A 26,886-nucleotide genomic window follows, 5' to 3' on the forward strand; every position below is an offset into this window, starting at 1 on the left:
ATTATCGTAATGTTAGAACTGGCGAGTGATCGTGGGTGGCATGGGACAGCCTCGAGAGCGCGACGATTGCGGAGAATAAAGTGGTATGGATGTAAATAGAATTATTATACATTCGTGTAGAAACGTAAGTGACTGAAGACAGGAAAGGTCGAGGGATAAGTTCAAAGGTTAAGGGCACCATCGTTGCACCTATCGTCCGAGCGACGACTGACGTGAAAAAAGAAGAAAAAAGAAAAAAAAGGGAAAAATTAAAATTAAAACCGACCGACATGATATTCAGGCATACACTCAACGATACATACATACATACATACATACATGCATACGTACAGTACATGCACACACAGGTGCACACGCATTAAACACACGAAAGAGAGAATACACGTACACGCATACACGTTCACGAACTACGCATAGCTTAACTGTCTCCTTAATATTGGTGTTGACATGTCGCCGCAAAGGGTTACGAGGGTATCGTTAGGAAGAGAAAACTACTTACCAACCGCGGAGTTGAAGAGGTTAGAAAACAAGAGGCGGAGGAGGGTAAAGGAGAAGGGAAGCCACTTGTAACTGACATAGAATAGTGCAAACCTAACTATATTTACTGTGACATGTAATATCCTTAATGAAAAAAAAAACGAAAAAAAAAAAAATGCGATCTACTTGATAGGAGAGTTGTTCTGCACAAAACACGATGCTTCATTGATAATTATAGTGTCTCTCTCTCTCTCTCTCGCTCTCTCTTTCTCTATCTCTCTATCTTCAAAAAGTACGTACCTCTGTATACCTTATGGCAATTTAATGTATCCAACACGATATTTTCGATCGACAATTCGTTTCGGCAATCGAGAACAACGCTTTCCGCGTTCGCCCGCGTCGCGAACGACTCTCGTCATCGTTTACCTCGATTCGAAATCATCATTTCAACGGATCACGCAGAGACACGCAATCATCCAACGATCATTGTTAATTCTAATTGTAATCACGACCGCTATCGCCGCGTTGATTTTCGAGTACAATTATAGGCGAATTCACCGTCATCGTCATGTCGCGTAATTAGTGGAAATATTCTAAAACAACGGAACAGGCTTACCATCGACTACCGAGCACGGGTAGAGAGAAACACGAGGATAGGAGGAGAAGGGGAAGAAAGTAAGACGTGAACATGCTCGCGTGACGATTGGCTTCGAAGCGTCGAGCGATCGATTTATCGTTTAACGGTAGACGGCGAGCGATCGACTTTTCGTCGACGTTACGAGAATCTCGCGCGATAAGACGCGATCGTCGTTATTCACGAAGAAGGAAGCCAACGAGATTCTATTTGGAACAATTTTAGCCAACCGTTTTTCCGTTCTTTCGTTTTACCCTGGAATAGAATCTTGCTGTGCGCGTGTATCTTGAGACGAGAACGAGTTGTAAAAGCAGCGAGGAGAGGAAGAAGAAAAGAAGAAAAGAGAACACCGAGCGACGCGTTTCGTAATATTTCGACGAGTCCACGTGTCGTTTTTAGAGCGTACGAAATGGACAAAACACTTTGTATGCACCCGCCCTCCCTCCCCCATTGTTCATGCCCATTTGTATTGCGTAGATGGACCGATCGATAATTATAAACGGACGTGAGAATACTATTATATATATACGTATATATACATACTATATATATATAAATATATATATAAAAGCGACAGAATGAAACTACTGTAACTACACCTGCCTCTTGTGAATAAATGCCTATTTGTTTCTTTTCAAACTCGTTCTTATTCTCATGTCGACTTGCACGAGGTATCGATCGAACTTTCCAAAGTTCCCGGTAATCGGCGCTGGCGAATATTAAGGTCGATTCGCACCGGAAAATCGCAAGGTTTCCACGATTGATGGATCTAACGCGATCGTTGCACGAGAACAAGTTAGATCCGTAAAACAGACTTTTATTAAATAAATATGTTGTCACAATCGTTCAGATCAGGTGGAATTATACAGTTATCGTACAATATCGACGAGTACAATCAACTCGTCGACTACTAATTTACAAAGAAGGCTATCTGCGCGCATGCACGCGAGCACAGAGGCTACGCGGCCGCGTTAAGTGATTCGCGAGCAACCGCTTCGTTGTTGCTTAACATCGATCGTTAATTAAAGCTAAGCGTTCAGACTGGAATGAAGAGAAAGAATGTCGAGGAACATCGTCGCGGTTGATCGGCGCAAACGCGCGTGAAAAAATTTCTCTAACAAGTTTATTGCACAGTCGTTGTGTAAAGGGGTGTATGGTCACAGCTTGGTCGATCGACCTTCACCATTAGCCGCAAAAGTGTCGCTTCCTTTCCACGGTTTTCGAGTCGCACTATTTAATTTCCTGGTCCACTCGGGGACGGACGGACGTTGATTACGTTTTTAAAATTCAAGCGAATTAAAAGAAGAAATAAAACACGAAAATATAAGCCGTTAAGTCCCGTTCTAAATTCCGAAGTTTAATTTCATTCATTCTTCATTACTAATCGTCATCGATTTACCGACGATAACGCCATCTTATATAAATTCGATTCTTAGAATTTACCGTAACAGGGATAAAATATATATATATATACATATATATGTAGTCGTATCACAATCAACGATTAAAGAAATTTCGTTCTCGTAAATACTAACGTAAGACACACGAGTCTATCACAAACGTTTTATATATCTACAGCCGCGGGTTGAACAAGTTCGACTCTCTTTAGGCCGTGTCGTTGCGCCTCGTCCGATAAAAAAAGGAGGACGAGTGAATCGGCTACTGTTTCGCTTAATCGCATCGTTCGGAATAATGACAAGTTTGTACCCGCGAGCCCGGACATCTTTGCGAGAAGACGCCACTAGAGATCGTTCTTACAGTGGTAACGAGTCGTTCCACGATTACTCGAATGACGAGACGTTCGCTCAGAGGAGAAAAAAAGTTCGCGTTTCGCCATCGACCAAGTAATCGCTTAAGTCTGCTGGCTGGCGCTTTCCTTCTTTCCCCGATGCATCGAACAGACGTCTACAAAGAAGAAACTTTCTTTCGTTGCTTTGTATTCGAACGAGTATCGAGGTATACCATTCGAGATTTCACGGGAAAAGAAAAAAGGCAGAGAAACGATAAATCTGTTGCGAAGAATGGCGATGAAAACTTAACGATGCGAGAGAATCTACGCTAAGGAAGATAATCATCCCAAGATCGAGACACGACCTAGCAAACTTGCCGACTAAAGACAAATTTTCTCAGAAACTTATCAGCTGTATAAATCATCATCGCGGAAAAACGATGCACGCAAAGCGCCTTCTATGGCGTGTTTGCCGCTCAAATTCGAATCGACAGTCTGTCTCCAAACGCGACGGATAGATGAGCGGACGAATGGTCCCTGATACGCTGGCGCCACAACGAAAAGTACGAGGAACAACCTCTTTTCGAGCGCAGTCTTCTTCTCTCACCGTGCACCGGTGTCTCTTGGCTTTCGTTTCGCGCAGCAAGTCCTACGCGAACAGTCATTTTCGTCAAAACAGGCCAAACATCTTCTTCGTCGAGCCGGTACTCCTCTTTTTCCTCGCTGGCGCCACTATTTCCGAATTCTCAGAGTTCGCGGCGGTTATAGAGTTCGTAACTGGCATCAATTTGCTTCGAACATGTTCGTCCAAAAGGGACTGCACGTCCATCTGCCATTGCTCCAACTGTTGGCTAAGTTCGATCTTCTGTTGGATAGCTTCCATCAGCTGACTGTTAGCCTGGAGAACGTCTATCCTCGTTTTGGCCAGCTCCACCTCGGCCCTGTTTTTCCTAGCTACAGCTTGATCCCTGACCTTGTAAGCCTGGGCCAATATTTCATCCTTCGTTAACTGCGAGTGCTCTATGTCGTCGCGGGCTCTATCGCGTTCCTCTCTAACGCCGCGCAATTCAGCCTCGCTCACGCTGAGTTTGCTCGTTATATCGAGCAGGGCCTCCCCGCGCCTCTTCAGCTCCTCTTGCGTCTGCTTGTGTTGATCCTTCGCGTTCTCCAGCTCTTCGCGTACCCTGTGAAGCTCCACGGCCAAACCCAGCTCACCGGGTGCCCCTCTGCCGGAGAGAGCCAAGTTGTATACCTCCTCTACCAGGTCCAACAAAGCACCGGGACAATTGGCCTGCAAAGAACCAAAGAGACCACTCGTACAGAGAACATATGGCGAGGCACTTGCGAATACAATGCCATTGAAACTCGAGTCGATCGAGCAGAGATATCTCTGTCGCGCTGTTAGCTAGCTACGGAGAATCTTATCGAAGGAGACCAAATAAAATCAGCGGTGTAAACACGAGCTCGGCAAATATGAGCGCGTCGAAGAGTCGTAAAAGCGAGGGAAGGCATAATAACTCTCCGAGACGAGAAGCACCGCGATCACGCTCGATTCGTTATCTACGATCAGACCGGGACACGTGAATCGAGCTTTCGTGGGCGCTCGACAGAGGTTCCCTGCCTACCGCGAACAACCGGAAACCGGAAGTCGCGGAACAAAAGGAGCGGGATACGCGAGACTCTTACCGAGCTAGGGAGAGTCTCCTGCCCGTTGGAGTTCACCTCCTCCGTTTCCGCGGTGTTGTTCACGATCACGAGCATGGACTCGTCGCAGTCGCTCTGTAATCCCGAGTCGTCCTCTCCTCGTCTCAGATGGACGCACAGCTCCTTCAACCGCTTCACCGCCCTAGCCATCTCTGCGCGCAAATCCTCCTGCTCCCCCAGCGAGCTTCCGCTCTCCTCGCACTCCATCTCGGCCTGCAGGGACCTCGGTGGTTTCTGTATCGAGCCGGATCTGCCTCTCCTGTCCGCCTCGATGGCCGCCAATGTCGCCGCCAGCTCGTCCCTGTGGATTCGATCGATCAAACGATTAACGTCGATCACGCGTTCAATCGACCTCCCAAACCTACCCGACTGACTCCTTCGACTGACTCGATTCCAGGTACTCGCGCGTTCGTTCCTACGTTTACGGAACGCGGTCTACCTTGTTTGGTGTGCTATAAGCTTCCTTTCAACGGCGAAAGAGACAAACAAACGCGATTACCAAGCTCGATGAAAAATCGAACGGCGTTGAACGCGACTGGAACACCTTCATCCATTTCCCAATGTTAATTTCGCGGAACTCGAGCGAGCAAACGTAGGCGTTCGAGACGCAGATGGAGCACACGAGTCTCTGCCCTTCTCTCGTACGCGTTATGGAAAACGCCAGCTCGCACACGTGGGCCGCGAGAACAGGAGCAGCCTACGGGCTCCAGCAGGCGGTGATAGGCGAGTGTTACGTATGCGTTACGACCGTATCGTACTACTATCACGACGGGTCGCGGTGCGTTATCGGAGAATATTAAATCGCGAGAATATTAAACCTCACCTCTCGCGTTCGGCCAACTTCGCCCGGTGTTCCGCTTCGTGGCCGAGTCGCTCCAAGGCCGCGGCTCTATCCTCGGCTTCTTCCAGAGCCGCCATCGCTCTCGCCCGCTCCTCCCGCAGCTCCAAGGACCTCCTCTCTAATTCTGTTCTTTGCGCGGACACCAGCTGCACCTGGAACACGTCGGGTACCACTTTCGCTTAACTGGCCTACGTTTTATTCCATTTCGTCGGAGCCGTCTCTGTCAATCGGCCCGCTCATCTGTCCACGGTTCTACTCGCGTTTGCGTATCCGCGCGCCAACTGTCGCGCTCGTTGACGTTTCGTGCACGCGATACGACCTCGAACCGCGCGTTTCCGGTTCTTTAGCAAGAGGCGTATATGCAATCGTCGCGTATATAGACTCGCGGTCAGAGTGGGATTCGTTGATACGTCAGGGGTCGAAATTTAATTAGGCCTGAAGCGAGACCCGTGCTGGTACCGGCAGCGTTAGACGCGCCACGTAGGTACATCAGCTTTCAGCCCACGCGACCTTGTAATAGATACCTATAATAGGTGAAAGGGAATACCGATCGTTCTGTTCGACTACCTAAGGGAACGCTCTCCTACTGCCAACAAGGTCGTCGAATTGCTCCAAGGTCGCGCCAGGGTTCCTCCCATTCCTTCCCCCTGCAGTTACAATGGACGCGCGGATTTTCCACCGAACCGCTTTCCAATGCCCAACATGGCAACGTGACATAATCGATAACGTGGTCGTAACGCGCAGACGGTGTAACGCGAATATCAGCGGCGGGAATTCGCGCGTGAAGGGCATTTCCTGAAATTCGAGTTCGCTGCGCGTAAGAAGAGAAGAAAGGGCGCAAGGAACGAAGGACGGGCAAGCGAAGTCGATCGTCGAGGGTCACGACACTCGGTTCCACTGCACAGCGTTCTTCGCAACGCCAATTTCTCACGGCTACACGGTATTTCCTCCCGCAGAGACCTGCCTCGAATTAGACGCTCGTACACAGTCCATTGATATGGCCTGGGTCATACATATTCAACGTTCCCTAACGCCGAACAATATCCATCAGCCGCGGTCGCAACGGTAAACGACCGGCTGGATTCCCAGTATAATCCAGCCGGCGATTATCCAACGATCGTAAGCAAAAACAAACGAGGTCTGCGCCCCAGACGATTGTTCGACACGGATTCACGACACGAAGTTACGGGGACGGTTGCATAACGAGCATCGTGGAACAGAAGGGAAATGAAATGATCGCGAGAGCGTGGATCCGCTAACGGAAGACCGGGATTCCCCCTGAGGCAGTGATCTCTGCAACTGTTCATTTACCTCGTCCCTGAGAACCTCCAGACTGCTCACGTGATCCTGGAGCGTGGTACTTCTGAGGGCACACTTTTCCCTCAGCACCTTGACCTCGATGAGCAGCTGCTCTTCCTGCTTCGCGGCCTCCCTCAGCTGATCGGCCAGCCTCGTGTTTTGAGCGGTGAGCTCCGCGACGAGGGTCGCCTGGTCCCGTTCCGCTCTTCTAGCCCGCTCATTCTGCTCCTCTAGCTGACTCCTCAGCGTCTCTACGTCCGCCTGCAGCTCCAACGTTTTCGCCTCGTTCTCGCCCCTCGCTTCCTCCAGCCTTCGACGGAGCAGGTGCCTCTCTTGTTCCAGACTCTGCGACAGCAAACAACGACGGCGTTAAGACCATTACGCGGGATCGATGGAAGCCAATTAGCTGGCTCGCGTCGCGTGTTTCGATGTCGAAACTTCTCGCTCTGCCACGTGCCAAACCTTGGAGTACGACATAACCACATCGCACGTACGAATCAGGTCTCTAAATAATTTCGAAATTCTGTTTAACCCTTTCGCTACGGCGAGCATCGTCGCGAAGTCTCTTCCGTAGGACGCAGTACGATGTCAAAAATGGTGACATTACGATCATGCAGTCTTTAGCATGCGGTCTTTTGACGCAAATCTTTTGAAGAAAGAAAGAAAAGGAAAAACTCACCGTCGCAATAGAGCTTGCAATCCTTTGCGAAGGGAACTAAGAGAAACGGTAGCACTTGTCTTAATTTTTTATTCAATTTTTGTGGTCGATGACTATAGTCACCCGTCGTGTATAGACTGCGTCTTGTGACCGATGACTATAGCCACCTATAGCAGCGAAAGAGTTAAATATTCTAAGAGACGTCATCGTTGTACGATCAGCCTTGTAAATCTCTGACCCCGAGTCATCGGAGTAACTCACCCCGAAAATTGCATCCCAAACAATTTGTCAATATCTCTAGCTATAATTGATCTATCCATTGATCATTCTAGAATTGCAACATAACATTGATGATCATGGAATAGGTTAATACGATGGCTGTAGAACTGTGTTCTTGGCTATACTCAGTAGTGTATTGTCAATTGTTAATATCTCCAGCTATAATTGATCGAACCTTTGATCATTCCAGAATTGCTATAGAATTTAAATCATCGGTTAACAGATTAACCCAACGGCTACAGTACTGCGTTGATGGCTGTACTCGGTACCTTATTGTCATTTGTCAATATCTCCAGCGATGATTGATCTATCCATTGATAATTCTAGAATTGCAACGAAGTGTAGATGATCAGGGAATATGTTAATACGATGGCTGTAGAACTGTGTTGTTGGCTATACTCATTTGTGTATTGTCAATTGTTAATATCACCGATTAAAGGGAGAAAGAAACGAGTAAAAGTTACTCGTTTCAGCTTTCAAATTGGGATTCAAGATCGTGCCAGGTGTAGAATTATTTACTTACGATGGTCAATTAACATCGTTTCTTTCCTGCCAAACATACCTTAGCCTCGATTCTAAATAAGTCCCCGGTACACGCGTTTCTTTGGCTTGGTTTTTATGTACCGAGTCCCAATTCAGCTTTTTCGTAGCTCGTTCGTACCTTGTAAGCCCCCAACGTTATATCCTTCCCCGGTATCCACGAAAGCAAACGTTTGTTCGCGCAGGATGATCGATGTAATTACGCTGGCAACATGGCTAACAGGCCCCTCCGGGGCAAACGCGTCACGGTATATTGAATAATAAAAACAGAGGTACGAAGAACAAACTGCAACAACGTTCAACCTCAATGTTATTTGCAAAATCAGCGGATTCGAATCGCTTGGCTACTTTCAACCTCGAAACATCGCGATCGACCTACGAAGGCTGCCGCGAACGTCCCTGACTAGAATATCGAAAAACAGGATTCTGCGTCTCCTTTCTCGAAATTCTCGGCTCGTTTCACCGGCCTCGCGTCATTCGACGAATTTTAAAAAGCCTGCCGGTGAGTCACCGACAACGACGCTCGCCTACTTCTCTCAGGTTTACTGGATGACGCCAGGTTCTCGAGACCTACGAGGATCCGGTGAAAGGACAATGTTTGGCTGTTTCGTAACAACGCCAAAGCTCTGCTACGACTTTCATCATCGCGGATGTCCAACACCGTCGGTTTCTCTGCTTCCAACCACCTTTTTCTTTCCATTCGCTTCGCGGTCACCTCTGGCTGCGTTTCCACTCGCTGCTCAACGCCTTTAACGACCGCTGGCCGTGCCGGTGTCCTTCCACGGCTAAGGTGAAGCCGGGAAGGTTAATTATTTCTACGATAATTAGCGAGCTTCGGGAGAGAAACTCGTATTTATTTTAATCGATACCGACCAACAATCGTATAATATTTGAAAAACGCAATAATAAATAATACGAAGATGGTTAATTATCTGTGCGTTAATTGGCGAGTTTCCGGGCGCGAAAATTGCTCGTATTCGATTCTATTGGTCGCGATAATTAATGTAAGCATTTAAAAAAGGATAGTACGTAACGAAGGGTATCTTGAATAATATTTATAAGCGATACTAAGCGAGATATTTATATCCAGCACGATGAAAGTGGCCCACGTTACGTATACCTCGATTGAAGATACTTTGTGCCTGGATAAAATACGAAACTAATCGCGATGCAACTAGAATCTCCATGTAACGATTTAACGTTTCGTTATTTTGCAAGAAATAATTTTCTATCGAAGCAAACGAATGCAACGCGAAACAGGCGAGAAATTCTTTCAGATTTTCGACTCGAACCATTTTCGTAATTACCGTAATTTGCAATCCGAATACCGATTTCAGGATTATATATAAAATTACCGACAGCTAACCTATTAAGATTCGAATTTACCACAGCGTCGTTGGTTAATCGCTTTTAATAGAAATCGTTCCAATTTCGTGATCTCGAGACTCCGTTCGATTTATCGATCGCTGTTCGAGTATTGCCGAAGCTTCCTTCGAGAAATCGATAACGATTAGACGTAATTGTACACCACGGATTCGGATTGTTTCTTATAGTCGTAAATCGAGAAACCGAGGAGATGGAAAATAATCGAGAATACCGTGCAATTTCATTTATCGCGAGGTTTGTCCAGGAGCAGCAGGAAGCGCAACATCGGCGTGGCATTTCGCGATACGAATCGCGATGCATTGGCGAGAGACGAAACGAAAAGCAAGCCGTAATGCAGGCCTGTGTACAGAACAATCGCACGGTTCGATGTCGACGGAGTTTATCGAGCTAGAAGGTACGGCCTTGGTCTCCCGTGGTTACTCATCGACCGATCGCGGAGGCGGCCATAGGGCTCGTGGCCGATGCGACCGATCGCTCGAAAATCGTCGCTGATCCAACGATTCGATCATCGAGCCTCGGCCAATCGCGCGGCTCGTCCGCGAAATTTGCGAAAGCGAAAGTAACGTTCGAGAAAGGTTGAGAAATTCAGTAAAAGTTACGTTTCCATATGTTACGAAACCTTCTTTTAACGCGTTTGTTTGGCATTAAGGAAGAAATTAATTGGACGAGTAACGCGATTTGACGCGACTCGATTATCTGGAAATTTCGCAAGCACTCCGCGGAACGCTTGATACAATAACGTCGCTTTCAATGGCTCTTCGACAGTGCCCGTTAGAGGCTAACAATGCCTGACATTTTATTGTCCACGTAGGATTATCAAGAAGGCTACGACATACAGTCTTTATCTTTCCGGTTTTGGCTCGCTCGCCAACTACGTCGGCTAATTCGAAGCCCCGTAAATCGCATCCTTCTTCTTTAGGCGATTAAGACTCGTCTCGAGTGCACGGAGGAAACGGGAGAAAAGAAGAAGAAAAAAGAAAATGGCCGTGCATAAGAGGCAGGGGAGTGTAGGGATAAAATAAGACGAAAAAATCGAGGTATCGCGGCGACGTGGTGAACAGAAACCAGAAATGCAATGACGCGCGAGGTGTGTGCACGGGATGCAAGAAACGCGGGTGCTTTTTCCATAAGGTAACGCGGCCGGAGGCGGCTAGCGGAGATCCATGACTCACGGATCTCCGTCCCGTTCTCCGACGCGACTGTTGCTCCGATTGTGGTGGCTTTGCTGACGATCACGACTCCCACACCGGTGTATTTCAGTAAACACCGTTCGTTTCGCTAGAAACATCCGAGTCCCCGAGTCTAGCTCGATTTCTCGCGTACTTGTTCCAAGGAATTGACACTTGGACCACCACGTTAACACTAGATTTACGGAACCCGTCAATTTGACGGAAGAGCTGCACCAATCATACGATGGTAACAGATTTAGTTATATTAACTTGTATTAAGACTGTTAATATAATATATAATTGTTTTTAAATTAAAGTAATCGTTAAAAAAAAGGCACGTGGTTTCCTTTACCTGTCAATTTGACAGGTGTCCTTAGAAATAGGTATACAGATAGCGTCCGTAGACCTAGTGTTAATTACGTGGTCATTGGTGACCGAAGCGCTTATATGCTTCGTGTTAAGGGGGTTGTAATGCAAAGAAATAGTCAGTGAGTCAGTGGAAACGGTGGAAAAACTGTATAGATGTTTATTAACCCTTTCGCTATGGCGGATATCGTCACGAAGTCTCTACCGTAGAGCAAAGCGTCGTGCCAGTGATGGAAACATTACGATCGTGAAGTCCTTAGCATTCGAGGCCAAGTCTTTTGAAGGAAAATAAAGAAAGAGGAAAGACCGACCATCGCAATAGCGCTTGCAATTTTTTGCGAAGAGAACGGTGGCACTTGTCTTAATTTTTACTCAATTTTTGTGGCCGGTGACTATCGTCATCCGTGGTAGCGAAAGGATTAAACAGGCGAACAGTTAGAACTGGTCCGTCTGTTTAGGGTCATGCAAGTCAAAAGACGTCTCTAAAAATTGGGACAAAAGACACGCGCTGACAAAAGACAAAGCTCAGGGGAAGGGATCGCCCCTACATGGCTAACTAGGAGAATGCAGTCCTTCGGGTCACCGATTTGGTTCAAACTTTGCATGACGAGATCTACAAAGCTGCAAAGTTTGAACCAAATCGGTGAACCCGAAGGACTTGCACTCTCCTTGTAAGATGTAGAGTTTATTTTAGTATTTCGTTTTTACTACAACACTTTGAACAGTAAAAATGCTCCTATGGCGTCCTGAGCGAAACACCTGATTTCAGTGCGGGTTCCCAGTCGAAGGCTTAAAGAAATTAAACCTGAAACCTCGCAAATTTTCACCTAGTCGAATTGAAAGCTCGAATTAGGATACTCGAATGTGAAGCGTCCAGTTGGAATCACAGAGGCTAAGTATCGGAATAAGGAGTTTAAATTTAAATCTCGTTTAACCTCTAACGTGCAATCCTGTTAGAACTAGTCGACAGAGCAACGGATAAGATTAATACGGGGAACGTAAACCCGAGCCTTTCCCTCTATCTATCGTTATTAATATCTCGCGTGATGAGTCACAGATATGCAAGGATTACAGCCATTCGCCGTTTCTGCAAATTCAAGCATCTGTTACTTTCGGTTAATTCCAACGCTTGATCGCGGACTGCGCAAACGTATCCTCGGGCATACCGGCGTGGATAATTACAGGCGAGTCTGAGTCGTTGTGAAAACGTGCGCGTGACAAGGTCCGAGTATCGGTTGAGTCACGAATCATGTTCGATGTTCGTCTACCTCTCTTGCTCTTTCGACATCGATGTCTAATGTCGTCGTCGGACGATGCATCGTGGCGAAATACCGCCGTTAAGAGATAAAATTAATTGGCAGGAGACACGAAAAGGATCGCTGTCTGTTACACGCGCGATACATCCTGCTAAACGCTGCCAATATCTTCGAATTTCTGTCTTTTATGGTAATTGAAACATAAACCAAACGCGAGACTTTCCAACGCGCAACGATACTCCTGTATCGAACCAGCTAGAGAGAATTTATGTAGCCCGATGGATTAGCAATGCCATCTGGCGGAGGAAAAATCCGAATTCGAATTGCTCGTAAATAATAGCTGGCCGTCGGATTCTGACTACCCTGGACATGAATAATTGGCCGCGTTAAGGGAAAAACCATCCACGACAGAGAGATTATTCTAATTACACAGCCGTGACCAGCGATACATCTTCCGGCACACTTTATCGGACTTCTAATTTAATGGCTGAGCTCCTGTCGCTTTCTGCTCGAGGAAACAGACATCCGCCTGATAGAAAGGGAAATAACCGAAACGAGGAAGCAGAGTGAACAGTGACTGGTACGAATGTACGCGGATCTTCGATTTATCATGCCTCCTCCCAAGCGCGTGACACGACTCCGACTAGAAGAAACGCTGTTCCTTCCCTAGATATGTAACGATCATTCTTCCTGCGCCATTACGTTCACGTCGTCCAAAGCATTACCGTACTTTGTCACTGGGATCTCTGTGCCAGGGCAGACCGTTTCGAACGTCGGCATTTCGACGATCGGCCAGTTGCGAAAACGAAATCACCGAGTCCGCCTGTTTCCTTCCTCGCCGCCATGACAGTAGTCTCGGTACCGCGGCTAATTTAATTACAGGAGTAAAACCTTGCCGCAAATCTGTTTCCTGCGACAGACGATCCTTCACCCTGTGTTTCCTGGCTACACCGTGCCGTGGAACAAAAGGCAAGAACCACGGCCAGTAACCGCTGAAATTGTGCGACACGAATAGGACGCAATCGTGAAAAGAAATAGCGGTGTCATAATCTTAATTACCGGAGGAAAGCGAAAGCCTTAACAACCGCGACTGTAAACCGTTCTTCGCCTAGCTTTTTCCAGTTACTAGCTATTACGATATTATTTATTTTACTTTTCAAACTGGTTCCACGGATAAACGATACACGATAAACACCGCACGGCTCGTGCGCTGCCAATCGAATATTATCGGCCGGCTAGTCTTGCGCGCATGCCACAGGTATAAGTCACGCTTGATAGGAAAAATCGCGCACGTGTTCCGCGAACGCGGAGTAGAGACCGATGACGGATAGAAGGGGTAAGAAGAAAGGAAAAAATGAGCTGGAAAATATCGCGGTAATCGCGATTTAATTGGTTCGCACCTCGCGGTGACGCATCGCGCGTCCGCCATGACAGCCGGCGGCTTTCAACGTTGCGCCTTTCCTAGTTCACTTTCCCTCGGAATGGAACGATTATTCGAGGTGAACCTTCTCGAGAGAAGGAAAAGAAGGAGAAACAGGGAGGCTCGTAATCGAGCGGCAATGGCCCGTGACGTGGTCGGCAATGATCGTACAGTATCGCAACAGCCATGTCCATCCGCGTATTGCGCGAGCTGCTCTGCGAACGGCGAACCGATGTGCAAAAATGGAATTAGGCTGTGGCGAGTATTGTCTTAAAAATCATCGTGTTCCTTTCACCGCTGCGCTATCATCGAGTGCTTTGACCTTTTCGATCGGAACGGAATGCGCGGATCGTACGTATATTCCTGTTAACATAATTCATACGGTTATTCGTCGGTGTAACATATTCGACTGACGTAACGCAACCGGTTTATCGCGCGGGAATTTCGTCAAATTTCGTCAAATTTCGTCAGCCGATTAGACTAATTAGTCGAGTAAGCGTTCCTCGGATAAGGATTGCACCTTTGCGCGGAGCAAGTGAAAAAGGTCGACGCAGAAAGGCTAGCAGTCTCGTATAACAATGGCGTCCAGGTAACTCCAGAGCCGGATACGTCCATAAGCATTAACGCGGACGAGAGCAAAGGAAACCTGCAGCGATCGGTGTTAAGCGTTGTGTAATTTGCCCGGGTTTATTACAGTCGGAATATCGTTTCATCGAGAAAACAGGGACTAATTGTATATGGGACTGTGACTCTTATTCGATTGCATTCTCGTAAGAACCACTTCTAGGATTCTCGCTTGGGGTTCTTGCAGCAATGGCCGCTATAAATCTTTCGAGCAAAGTGCGCCCATTTATTCGACACCTTTCGTGCTTTTTCTCCACGCGAAGGCTGACTCGATACGTGCTCGTACAAACGCGTTGGGTAATTAGAGCCACGCGAACACGCAGCCAGCTGCGATGCGTTGATCCAGAGATTACTTCATCGATACTCGATAATCTTGCTGGAAACACGGCACGCGGCCCGTCGTGCCGTTTAATCGAGCGCACAATGTACCGAATAACGAGCTCGCCAACTTCGATATCGCGTTATCGTTTTACGTAAGCGACAGCTTAACTCGATTCCGCGGCTGGCACCCGCTCCGAGGTGCCACCGTCGAGGTCCGTTTACGTGATCGAGCATTCGATCTGCCGCGACGTGCCAGGAGGTGGTAAAATCGGCCAACTCCCGACGCTGACAGGCGTTGCACACGATTTCCCTGGAAGTCGTAGGTAATAAAGACGCGAGCTGAAACCTGCCAGAAAACTGTGTCGACAGCGCTGCTGCGTTGGCCCCGTGTCGACGCGTATCTGGAAACTGGAAACGTGGCCAAAAAATGTGCGATAAGCTACTTTCTCGTGGCAGAGGAAAACTCCGCTTGGAAGGAAAGTACAGAAGGAAAGTGGATCACGAGATCATTGCGAGAGCATGAGCACAATGCGTTATTAATGGCAATCTCGAACGATAGCGAATTCGTAGTAACGATCTCTGCTCGAAATCGAGGCTGCTATTAAGTAATTACGAGCCGAGGGCTTTCGCCGGCGTTGCGCAAAAAGGCTGATAAAGGACGCGGGCGGCCGCCATTATGGTTCCACGGAGAGCACGACGCGGAGTGTCTGGACGCGCTAAAATCGCGTCGCGAGCGGGAAACAAGGCTGCAAATTATCTGCAGAATCTGCGAAAGTCATGCACACGATTAACGAGATTAGGGGGAGATTACGAAAAACTAAACGCGAACAATGTCGCAATCTCGTCATCGACAGTTAGCCGCCGAGGCGTCGTTTCGCGGCTACTATTATTGTTTACAAAACTTATGTGACTCACCGGCAATTAAGGCGATATTGAGTAACAACGAGTTTGCGGTTCGTGCACCTTTCGAAATGTATCAAGGCTGCCACGATGAGACTACGAGTGTTTGCCGAGCGTTTTATCTTATCGATTCGGACGATTCATCGGATGGCGACGCGTGTCTCGATCGATGGAAGTTTTAAATTTCCCGGATATCGCGGAGGTCGAATATCGCGTGTTATTTCGAGATTGTTAATCGGTCAAATCGGTAATTCGATTAATTAGAGATCGTGGGTCTGTTAAGACGATCGCGTTCGATCGGAGGTTCGAAACGAAATCGACGACGGTGTGGAATATCATCTAGAAGAAGATGCAGACGACACCTGACGCTGCTTGGGTTCTAACGTGGCACTCGGCGAGTATGTAATCACGGGTAAATCGACCGCTGAGGTAAAACGAAATAATCGCTGCGATAATAGGGAACGAAAAAAGCAACGCTCTGCCATGGAAACTGTCAATGATCCAGAATTCTTTCGCACGCGATCTACTCGTCTATCGCGGCGCCAGCGGCTGAAATCGTGGGAAACGAGGAAACAGTCACGAGCCGGCCGACAATGTCACCAAGAAAAATCGCTATCTTATTTTACAATGGTCCCTTAAGCGGTAAACCGCGTCTCGAGAAACGAGCGTACCGATCTCCCGTTTCAAATCGTCATTCGACACCGACAGGTGAGAGTGCACGCACTTTATGCACGCACCGTGGCCGTGCAAGTATACTATGAGAGCGAAGGAAAAACCGACGAACCGAGCACGTAACCACGAAATTTTCCCTCCTGCAATCCTCGCGCTCGCACAATTCAATTCACGCCGTATCGCAAAAGGAAAGAGTCGAGTCACGAGAACCGCGACGCGATAATTAAGTGCCACTTGCACGCATTCCACTTCCCATCCGTCGTCGAGGGAACTTCTGTCTTTGCCCTTTGTTTCGTTAGACGTCTAAGACATCGATGCAGATTTTCGTCCCAACCTCGTTTAAATCGAATCGGTGTTTCTTGGATTTTTCTCGTCCCCAGTCTGACGTTCTACATACGCGTATACGTGTACAACCGGTGCCCACACGTCGGCCTACTTAACCTGACCACCACTGATCCTGAACGACTGGATAAAACGCGAAACCCGAAATAACAGCGAAATTCATGAAAATCTTGTTATCGTAGTACCAAGGAGGAAAGAATCGAGCTATCGTGTCATAAGTGCGTTCACGGTAGCCACGAAATCCGCGTAGCTTGTTAGAGCGTCACGGTACATTTGGAAAGGCTCGGCTTAAGTTCAGCATCGAATCAATTTCGCTGCATCTCGACTCGTTTGCAAGGAAATCGCTCGTGGAACGAGCGTACAACCACGCATATTCGCTCGTATATAGGAGGATGCTCGTTCTTCAGCCTCTAAGACCGGTGGCTGCCGGGAAACTGGCAGAACAATGGGGAAAGATAACGAACCAGGTGTAACAGGATTGGAAACAAACAATCGCAGTTTCCGTCTAACGGTACGGAGCTCCTAACTAGCCTATTTCGTGACAAACGTTAATTTCGTCTAGCCATGGGGTGGTTTTACGAGCGATTTAGCTTCTCGCGATCCATCAATCGCGTTACACTCGAAGATCTCAGCTGACCTCCGGCGAGGTATAACACAGATTTTACGATCCGGCCAGGTACAAACGCGATTGATCGTGTCCGTTCGCAACGTGGAATTATGAGGAACGAAAAAAGAGGCAGGGACCTCTCAAAGTCCTAGGCTAACGGTACCCAGTGTTTCCGTAACGATCGCGTGACACCTGTTTGGTCTTGTACGAAATCGTTTGAAGCCCTGGAAGATTTAATACCCCAACGATCGACCCGATTCGAGTTACCCTCGCGATGGTTTTTTAAAAGCAAACTCTCGCTCGTTCCTTCGAGTCTCCATCTCTAACAGAGAACGTAGCCTACTCAGAACGCGTCGTTGAGAGCACGAGTGCCCTTCTGACTCGAGTTTCCGTGGTGTCGTTAAAAACTTTCGCTACACGGCTGTGCTCTTGCCCGCGCCCGGAAACTCTAGCTGGAAAACTAGGCCCGCTTCGTTGGTGTCAAGCATTCCGCGCACGGGGCCAAGGATATCCGTTTTCTGATCCTTGGAACAAATTTCCGTTGATAACGATCACGGATCGCCGCGAGGAAATGAATAATGGCGCTAGGTGTGCGTTTGAACAATAAGAGACAGTGACAAGGATCGATGCGACTCGCCGGCACTTAGCGTTCCTCTCGATGCGTTCATAGGTAAACAAGCCGAGGAAAGAGGGTAGAACGCTCCTCCAAGGTACCGAGGTAACGGTTCGCTTTTTCGAGGACTTCCGGTCCGCTTTGCGGTCTCCTCCAGTCACACTGCCGCAAGCGACTCTTCGTTCTATGGCAATTAGCCCGATCTACGTCTGGGAACCGTCATTGTACCGCCAAGCATGGATATTCATTCTCTTCTCCGTGAAAACCGTATCTATTTCCCGAATCGAGCTACCAAGTCTTGAATTTTATCGAATTCCATCCAACTCCATCGAATTCCATCTCGCAGTTCCCTAGACACGCTAATCCTCTCGACCCAGACTGACTTCTTCCTCTACCCGAGACATGTCAACTGCCACGAAACGGGACAGGGAACAATCAGCCACGCAGGCCTGCCAACGAATTTCCTATGACTCACGAAAGGGGCCCTTTTGTGTGAAAATGAATTTCCCTCGGGTGATCGGAGTCGAGAACGCCGCGGGAATCCAAACACGGGCAGGTAACCGGTCAGCCAGCCATGTTAATCTGTAATACCTGAGAACGCGATTGTGAAAAGCGACGTGTTGCATCGCCTCCGACACGCTCGACAAAGGAAAACCCATCAAGCTCTCGAAGGAAATACGATAAATATTTAGAGGGAAAGGCGTGCAACGCTGAATCCCCTTATAATCGTCTAACCGCGATCTCACGAGGCACTTTCCTGCCAACATTAGCCGCATAATAGCCGGCTCCACAAAAGCTTCGCGTCATAGGCGTGGAACCAGCCTCGGCTACCTTCGTTTCGCACTTTCTCACAGTGTTCTGGACAATCGAATAATGGACCGTTGAAATTTCTCGTCGAATGGCACAATAAAGCTAATCGCGTCACGACGTTTGGCTCCACTGTACCTAACTATTGTCATTCAAGCAGATCGTTCCTCTCGAATCTTCCATTCGTCATCTTCTTATTGCTAATTTAGACAAATCCAGCACCCAACGAATAACGTTTTTCCCGAAACGAAATAGTCGTTTGATTATACTTTCATATAATTGACTTCTATGATCACCGTATTAAAGGCCAATTTCGTGGTCTGTTCTCCGCGTACGATTAACGCGATGAAACAATCGCCGAGGAAGCTTCTGGTTGCAACGGCTTGGATGGAGGTACGCCAATGTTTACAGAGAAGATGGCGCGCATCCCGTGGCTAATTAACGCGAGGTTAATGAATTTTTAATAGACGGAATAGCGCCACGAGCAAATAGGCAGATCGCGTAATTCACGCGCTCGAAATTCCCAGGTCACCGGCTGCGAGGAGCCCGTGGAATCTCGGCTTTCTAGATCTCGGCTGTGCCAACCGTGTAAGTGCTGCTTTTTATTGCCGACACGGTGCCGCGATTATTCTGCCGCCGCTTTCAGACCACCAATTATACAATAACGAGAGGCAAACTTAGCGGCTCGATTTCATTGCTACTTTAACCCACTTCTTTCAGCCTCTGTTCACAGCGGATCAAAAGCTTGGCAAAGGCCCAGGGTCCCAGAGTCCCTCGAGTCCCGGAGGTCTGAATCGCCGGCCGTTAAACGCTCCTCGTTCTTCAATGGCCGCTTTCGGGTGAAAAATTGAAGCAAATTAAAGAAACGTACTTAACTTAACGGATACCCATGATGCGTCGGAGCCTGTTCATTATCGTAAACGAAATAAACGAGCATTACAACGGCGTGCCACGCGAATTTAAAACAGTTAGAATCCTCGGTTAGGATCCAGTTTACAACGCATTGTTCGACTAACCGGAACGCGCGTTGAATAATTAATAACGGAACAGTTCGTTCCTTGCCATTGTCGTTCGAAGCTTAATCGTCGGTAAATTAACGAGTATAGCCGATATTTAAATTTCAAAATTCCAAAACTCTTCCGTGACTAAGTGGCGCCGTTTCAACGCTTCTGTACGCCCATTCATCGCCTCTTTTCGCTATTAAAATTCTTTTCCCCGGATTATCATAGCACAGCCTGGGCTGTTCGACCGCGGAAACGTTGCCGAAGTATTTGGGAAAGCATTGTTATTAAATAATCGGACATTTCGCGATACGTGGATGTCGTTGACCGTTCGCCGAGGAAGGATAACGCGTAATCGCGCAGCTGCTCGCTCGATCATGCATAATTAATGCCGCTGCATAAGGAACCGTGTGATGATGAGAAATCGTAGAAACGGTGGTTTAATCGGGGACAAGCTGCGCGTCGATCGACCGGCGAATTCCTCGGCAGATCGTTAAGCCTTTAAAATGCTTTCTACAGGCTTTACGTAACCAAATTTCAACGATACAACGCGATAACGCGAACCTGTAAAAGTAACATGAACGGCTGAAATTAAAACGTCCGGAAATGTACATCGAGATCGTTCCAACCAAGACAACACGCGTGCGCATCCCTTTTTGCAACGCGTGCACGCATCCGTGTGTACAAGTTCGCGTAGAATCGTGCGTCGATTATGAACGAGAGGAGCAACGTGAAAGTGAAATTGCTATGGCGGCGGAGAGAAAATGATAGAAAAAATTCAAGGGAAAAAGAAGAGAAAAGGATCGGCTGAACGGCCGGCTATTTTCTCAACGATCACGGACAAGGATGTATTATAATATACATTGAATATTCATCGGAACGTGAATCGCACGTGAGCATAATGAAAGGAATAAGCAAACTCGGCTACTTATCGGCTACTTATCGCGATGCAATCGTTCCTGCAACAATGACGACATTTCCCTGACGCGACACTTTGTTTTGCATAATTAGCGTACAGCTGGCAAAAGCGTGGAGCATCGTTAATCGCGCATCGTGCTCTCCAACGTCTCGCTTCTCCGACAATCCCATGCATCTTCGCGGAACTCTGTGATGCAAGCAATAATTATATCCGGAAGCAAGGCGGAAGACACGTAGATCCGTTCGAAAGAAAGCACATACATTTCTGGAATGCGCGCCGTTGCACTGCAAAAAGGATCGTGCACGTCGGAGAATCCTAATGCTCGCGTGTTCCGTTTTTTCCCTGCCGTCGGAATAATCGGAATTTTTCGAAATGAAATCGAAAGAAGAAGCCGAGACGGGCGGAAAAGAGGGTTAGGTTAGGTTAGGTTAGGCTTGGGTTGTCCAAAAGAGCCTGTCGTAGATTCGAAGGTTAGAAAAACGAGCAGGGTGCTTCGCGAATTCAGTGAGAGGGTAAATTTTAATTAAGGATAAAGAAAATAAGGGATATGATACAATTTATACAGATACACTTTTAGTCCTGTTGTAGTAAAAACTAGATACTAAAGTAAACTCTACATCCTAGCCATGTGGGGGCGTCCTTTTGTCTTTTGTCTCCCGTTTTCTGGAGACGTCTTGTGACCTGCGTGGCCCTAAACAGGCCAGTTCTAACTGTTCCCTCGTTTAATAAAGATCTATACAGTTTTTCCACCGTTTGCACTGATTACTATTCCTTTGCGTTATAACCCCTTAACACTTTGACTGCCACGTTGGTCATATATGACCCGCCATGGCTTCTCCTGTGACGCCACGGTGGCCTTTGGTGACCGAAGCGCTTGAACTACTTAAAGTACATTGAACAACATTGAATGAAAATTGACAGTTACTGCATTTTGAATATAACCGCTAATTAGTAGATACCTTGAAATAAAAAGTGCTCCATTGAACAATTAAAGATTTTTATTACAACATCAAAAAGATATTAGAACTAATCTTGCATCTAGCGGTGCATCTCACGCAGCGTCTTGAGCGAAACATGTGATTTCTACGTGGCAGTCAAAGGATTAACAAATCCAACGTCTGAGAAAAGATTTCGATCCTTTACGTCCGTATACAATGGAAAATGACGCAGAACTGACCGCCAAGAGTAGAGAAAGACCAAAAGCCTACAGCTCTCAATTGTTTCAGCTATCAGTTTCATCGCTCCATGACAAACAGACAATGTATAACGTTGTCCTTCGATAGAATCCTCAAAACTCTGACAATTCTATCCAGACCGTACACCTCTGCTTCTTAACAACCTGACGACCGAGTATTTGATCTCCATCCTTTCAGGTAGGACTGGACATATAATTAAAGATTAGCTCTTAGCTCTGACAAGGAGAGTGCAAGTCCTTCGGGTCATAGATTTAGTTTAGAAACTTTGCAGATTTGTAAATTTAGTCATCCAGTTAAAGAAAATGTATCATTATAACCAGTCGATAGTTTTCCAGATATTTACGATTATAATTTTATTATTGCCTTAATTACAGATTTATTTCGAATATTTATCAAGTGTCTTTAGGCTGCAATGCCACTTAATAACTATTTATAACTAGTCAAGAATAATAAAACTTTAATCACAAATATCTCAAGAACTATTGAGTAGTTGCCCTTATAATGGTACATTCTCTTGAACCAGATGACTAAATCTACAAACCTGCAAAGTGTCAACTAAATCAATGTCCCGAAGGACTTGCACTCTCCTTCTGAGTAAAACTACCTATGACATTAAGTCTGTTACTAAAAACCTAAATTGATATCCTTCATTGAACATTGAGGAATAGTATTTTTCTTATATTACAACGAAATCATATTTCCACGAATTTCTTCACGGAAGAATGCCCAGCAAAATGGAAATCCCCGTGACTGATCGTCAACATCAACGCGTTAACCCTCTATTTGGGTATTTTATTAAATACTGCATTCATCGTTATCGTCTTGATCACTCCAGTTCGTGATTTTTCTTTCGATATATTTATAATTATTGTTACAATACCTCCCGTGGTTCCATTTTTAAAAATTCTAATTCTTTTTCATTTACCGGTTATTCGACCATGATGGATTAGGTCCTCTATGGCCCCCTATGACCTTTTCTCCACAAGATGGCGTGGAAAATTATCTTGTATATCTATTGCACCTTATCTTGGCACAATAGTACAACCATTGTTAATTCGAACTTTGAATACGAATTCGTTATAATAAAATTGTCAAAACTGCTGAATTTATTGCTTTTATATTACATAGAATTCTTATAGTCAAGAAAAATATATATTCGGTCCATCGAGGGTTAACAATCCGACAAGAAAATTCCACTCTGTCCCAACGAGCAACCCTAAACTTCCAAGACCCAAGGGAACGAAGGTGAAAGACCTGGTCAAACCGCGTGACACGTTAAGATTGTCGCAGAATGTTCCAAAAATCCTACCATTAGCCAACGAACGACCCAAAAGCTCAAAGCCCCGAGACCACGAAGTCTAAAGTAACCCAGTGAACTGGATCCCAGCTTACAAGCGTGAACCAGGCGCCACGTGTAACCAGCATTGTAATCAAAGACAAAAGAGAAACACAGGAGCGCGCTCATGGCGTGTTCCCCGGAGGTCAAAAATACGGTGACAGGCAAAACGCGGAAAGATAGACGTAGAAGCGGGTACGCGTGCAGGCAGAGCGTGGTGCCGGGCATTGTCTTTGACGTTACGTTGCCTAAGTGACTTGTTTCCACGCTTTCGTGGCTTTCGTCCATATACGGCTGGCTACTACTCCGACTAGTCCGAATCCACGCGTTACGTGCCACCGGCAACACGTCGTCGTGCCACACCGTGCTCTGTACCACACGACCGGGAAAACCGATAATCTTCCGATGGAATAATTGCAGCCGGAAAAATTGACATCGTTACACGGTTGAAACGCCTCTGTTTCACGCTTTCCCGGCTACAGGGCGTCGTACGATTGCGTATAAGCTCCACGCGTGGCAACGATCTCGCGCGAGTCTGTCGTGCAGAAAACGCTCGTTGAAAGTCACCCGTGTATACAGCCGTGTTGGATGCTCTAGAAAATTGCGAGTGTAATACAGGAAGATGATCGGAACTGGCGTGTTTTCGAACGCCTGAAACGTCCGGGTTTGTTTTTCCCGTTTCTTCGCCACTCGGACAACGTTCGACGGAGTGATGCTAATGAAATTTTCATGAGCTACGAGTGACATAAGAGCGTGACTCAGCGATAAAATTGACGATAGGAAGGACGAAAAAGTTCTGAATTCCGGCGGAATTCCCAGCGATGGGATACACGCGGCAGAACGTGCGAAATCCTTTTTCTATTTATTCCTTTGTACCTGTCGATCGCGGCGGTATCGAGCCGTCGAAAGAGAAAAGTGGCGCGTTGATCACGGAACAAAAGCATCGCGTCGAACGCGAAAGCGACAAGGTGAAAAATGAAATCGGCAGACGCCGTCGACCAGGAGTTTGTCAGCGATCACGCGACCCCCCGATGTCGGCGCGTTCCCATCGGTTTTCACGGATGGATATATCGTTGCCGCGATCTTGGATCCCATGGCGCGCGTAAAAAATGCATTTGAAATTCAGAATCGTGCCCCGTGGCCCGATTCCAGCGAAATCCGCGGAGAAACGCCTGCGATCGTGAGCCTCCACTTTCATCTTTTTCTTTTTCCCTCCATTTTTTCTCTCCCCCTTTCTTTCCTTTCTTTTTCCGCTTTGTTTTGAATTCACTCTCCACCAGAGGCAGAGCCACCACGAGAACCTGCAACGAGGAAGGTAGGTGCGTACACGCAACGCGAATCGCTAACGTTACTCGCGTTAACGAGTAGACTGCCATTTCAAGCGAGCACTCGTGCAACCCGTTCCACTTGGCTGTTTCCGAAACGTTCGAGTTCGATTACGGCTTACGACGAATCGAGACAGACGGACGAATATCGCATCGGCAGTGCAATTGACAAATAACGTGCAGCCGGGACTTTTATAACACGCTTGGTTCGCTTCGCGTTGCATCGAAGTTGAGCGAAACCTTAAACTTAAAAAGGAGGAATGCGCTCCATTTTGTATCGAAAACTCTTGGAATACTACGTGAAAAGTGCTAATTATTCGAAGAATTCGCGCTATGTGAAGGTTGCTCAAGTTTATGAAATCGTGCTGTATGGAAACCGTTGAATAAAAATACCGTGTTATAGCACTGTCGCAATTTTTGTATCGCGTTGTATCAAAACCGTGCTCTCAACGGACCGTGTTATTAGAGGGTCGACTTGTATATTTAAATGTACGAAAATAGCAATCACGGTATTATGATGAAAATTACGTTACTAGAATAAAAGCTGACTCTGAATAATAAATTCGATAACTGCTGAAATTTTTGGTACTTCCAATGTTACGGCAATTTTCATGAAAATAGCCATTGCGTTTTTGAAGATGTATACCAAGGTCGTATAAAAGCTGACTTTAATTTTGCAAAATTTCCCCGTATTCTGAATAATATATTCGACAATGCTAAAATTTTTGGTACTTCTAATGTTACGGCAATTTTCATGAAAATATCTCTTGCATTTTTGAGGATGTACACTAAGGTCGTATAAAAACTGACCTTAATTTTGCAAAATTTCCCCGAACTCTGTATGATATATTCGATAACTGCTAAAATTTTCGGTACTTCTAAAGTTACGACAATTTTCATGAAAATAGCCATTGCGTTTTTGAAGACGTACACCAAGGTCGTATAAAAGCTGACCTTAATTTTGCAAAATTTTCCCGTACTTTGAATAATATAATCGACAACTGCTAAAATTTTTAGTACTTCTAATGTAACGGCAATTTTCATGAAAATAGCCATTGCGTTTTTGAAGACATATACCCCAAGGTCGTATAAAAGCTGACCTTAATTTTGCAAAATTTACCCGTACTCTGTATAATATATTCGATAACTGTTAAAATTTTCGGTGCTTTTAAAGTTACGGCAATTTTCATGAAAATACCTATTGCGTTTTTGAAGACGTACACCAAGGTCAATTAGTGGACGTTATTTTTTCTTCTATTTTTTTTTTCTTTTTTTTTTAATGATTCATGCGTTTATCAACACGCAATCGTCGCATAACTCTATACTATTCATAGGCCAGTTAGGGACTTCTTATTCTATTAATACGGGATAATACGGTGACTCCCTTAATGCGAGCTTTCAGCGTAATGAAACGGTGTGTACCGATCCATGTGGGAACTGTAGAGGCAAACCACGCCTCCACGATTAATCTAATAAAACCTTCCTTTACGCAATGCGAATCGCTGCTGTTAATCTTCCGACGAACTGTTACGGCGTATCGCTTTCAGCTATGCCGTCCTCTCCATTGAAAACCAAGCTATCAACGATTTTATCGGCCTATATCAATTTATTTTCTTTCTGTTTAACAGGCTACCGTAATCGTGCCCGATTATCGAACACTTTCTTTATCTTTCCAGGCCACGAATTGATATAACGGATAACGAGTTTATATTGCGTTTACTCCTCGAAATTTCAGCCACGAAACAACAGGAAACACAGGTTGGAAATAAACAACAAATAAACGCTGAAACTACCAACCTATAACGAATGCTATATAACATGCATAAATAACTACGTAATTATATGATTATATAATTATATACTTATATATAATTATATAATTATATTCATATCTGGAAAAAAAACAATTTCATCAGGCGCAGCATGTAACGTAAAATTACGTAAACTGAACGTGAAAATAAAAAGTATGGAACCAGCCGTTTTGACTAGTATGGCGATCCTAGCGTTAACGTCGAGACGAAATTTGATAAAAAAAACTCACCTCTAATTTCGACGAATATTCCTCGGCGAGAACCTCGCTCTGTCTGGTCAGCTCCTGGTTCCTTTCCAACAGCGCTTTGCCCAATTCGGCGGCTAAAACGAGGTCCCAATTTACCCGTACTCTGTATAATATATTCGATAACTGTTAAAATTTTCGGTGCTTTTAAAGTTACGGCAATTTTCATGAAAATACCTATTGCGTTTTTGAAGACGTACACCAAGGTCAATTAGTGGACGTTATTTTTTCTTCTATTTTTTTTTTCTTTTTTTTTTAATGATTCATGCGTTTATCAACACGCAATCGTCGCATAACTCTATACTATTCATAGGCCAGTTAGGGACTTCTTATTCTATTAATACGGGATAATACGGTGACTCCCTTAATGCGAGCTTTCAGCGTAATGAAACGGTGTGTACCGATCCAT

The 26,886-nt window shown here is 46.1% G+C and overlaps 1 protein-coding gene across 1 annotated transcript; it reads right to left on the bottom strand.

The window, feature by feature from the left end:
* Positions 1-1,952: 1,952 nt before the first annotated feature.
* Positions 1,953-26,886, bottom strand: LOC108552464 (bicaudal D-related protein homolog). Its single transcript, XM_017907025.1, has 6 exons — positions 26,879-26,886; positions 26,463-26,583; positions 6,697-7,029; positions 5,368-5,537; positions 4,527-4,845; positions 1,953-4,131 (listed from the first exon to the last, which is right to left on the bottom strand). Exons 1-6 carry the CDS (start codon positions 26,884-26,886, stop codon positions 3,511-3,513), a joined length of 1,572 nt encoding a protein of 523 aa, XP_017762514.1. The 3' UTR covers positions 1,953-3,510.

This window comes from Eufriesea mexicana, unplaced genomic scaffold, assembly GCF_001483705.2.
Source record: "Eufriesea mexicana isolate 0111107269 unplaced genomic scaffold, ASM148370v2 scaffold6846, whole genome shotgun sequence".
NCBI classification, from domain to species: domain Eukaryota; kingdom Metazoa; phylum Arthropoda; class Insecta; order Hymenoptera; family Apidae; genus Eufriesea; species Eufriesea mexicana.